Source organism: Trichinella spiralis (genome assembly GCF_000181795.1).
Source record: "Trichinella spiralis strain ISS 195 chromosome Unknown Scfld6807, whole genome shotgun sequence".
Classification (NCBI taxonomy): Eukaryota; Metazoa; Nematoda; class Enoplea; order Trichinellida; family Trichinellidae; genus Trichinella; species Trichinella spiralis.
The window spans coordinates 1-1,205 of NW_003533746.1; the positions used below are offsets into that span (position 1 = coordinate 1).

At 50.0% G+C, this 1,205-nt stretch overlaps 1 protein-coding gene across 1 annotated transcript; it reads right to left on the reverse strand.

Moving 5' to 3' along the window:
• Positions 1–337: 337 nt before the first annotated feature.
• Positions 338–859, reverse strand: Tsp_13782 (hypothetical protein). Its single transcript, XM_003365954.1, has 2 exons — positions 677–859; positions 338–637 (listed from the first exon to the last, which is right to left on the reverse strand). The coding sequence occupies exons 1-2, from the start codon at positions 857–859 to the stop codon at positions 338–340; spliced, it is 483 nt and encodes a 160-aa protein (XP_003366002.1).
• Positions 860–1,205: the final 346 nt, after the last annotated feature.

A 1,205-nucleotide genomic window follows, 5' to 3' on the forward strand; every position in this document is an offset into this window, starting at 1 on the left:
GGTGGTAACATCAGAAGATCGACACGGTGAAAGGCATTGGTGGAATGCAATGCGCCCCATCAGCGTCCAGAAGTGTGCGGTTTCGGATTAAGCCCCGAGGATACAAAGCAATCCGGTGTGGGCGATAAGAGCATTGAGGCATTGACACTTCCAAGGATATGCGATGATATCCATTCCGTCCCCAATCCAGTGTGACGAGTGGAAGCATCTACAACACCCTGCAGCTCCCAGAGGAGGAAGATGAGAAACTGCCTATCCCACGTGCTAATCGGTGTCGATTCGTATGGACAATTTCTCGGTGAGAAAATCCTACGAGGAAATCCAACAGACCCGGTCGCTATTGAAACAACCCTGGGATGGGTTGTCTTTGGTCCGGTGAATCCACCGTCAGCTCATCAATACCGGTTCCACTGTGCTCAAAAGGAAGACAACATGGAATGCACGCTGAAGAAGTTCTGGGAACTCGAATCCATCGGCATCCAGCAACAGGAAGACAAAACGACCCAAGACGCGGTAAGCCGTCAATTTCTTGATACATTAACACACAATGGGTCGCGTTATTCCGTGGGGTTGCTGTGGAAACCCGGCGTAGTTCAGCTTCCGGACAATTATGCTTTAGCTGAACGCAGATTGCGATCTGTAGAACGGCGCTTGAAAAGGGATCCTACTAAGCAACGTGAATACTCTGCTGTAATCGAAGAGTACTTGCGTAATGGATGGGCAGAAGAGGTGACCACCCAGATTGGGCAACCCGGTAAGACATGGTACCTCCCCCATCATGCAGTGTACAAAATGGCTGACGGTCAGACAAAATGTCGAGTAGTATTCGACGGATCGGCCAAATGTGCCGGCGTTTCATTAAATGATCATCTTGAGACAGGACCAAACCTCCAAGCTGATCTAGTAAGCATCCTACTGCGCTTCAGGCAATATAGAATTGCCGTGCAGGCTGACATCGAGAAAATGTATTTGCAAGTAGGACTGCGAGCAGAAGATAGGGATGCATGTCGCTTCCTTTGGCGCGATTGCAGGTCAGACGCTCCCCCGCGAAGGTATCGACTAACCCGAGTGTGCTTCGGGCTGGCGTGCTCACCCTACCTTGCAATCAAGGTCATCAAAATGCACGCAGAACTGAATCCTGAGGAGAGCAATGAGACAGTAAAAAAGGCGCTTGCCAATATGTATGTAGATGATCTGGTGATGAG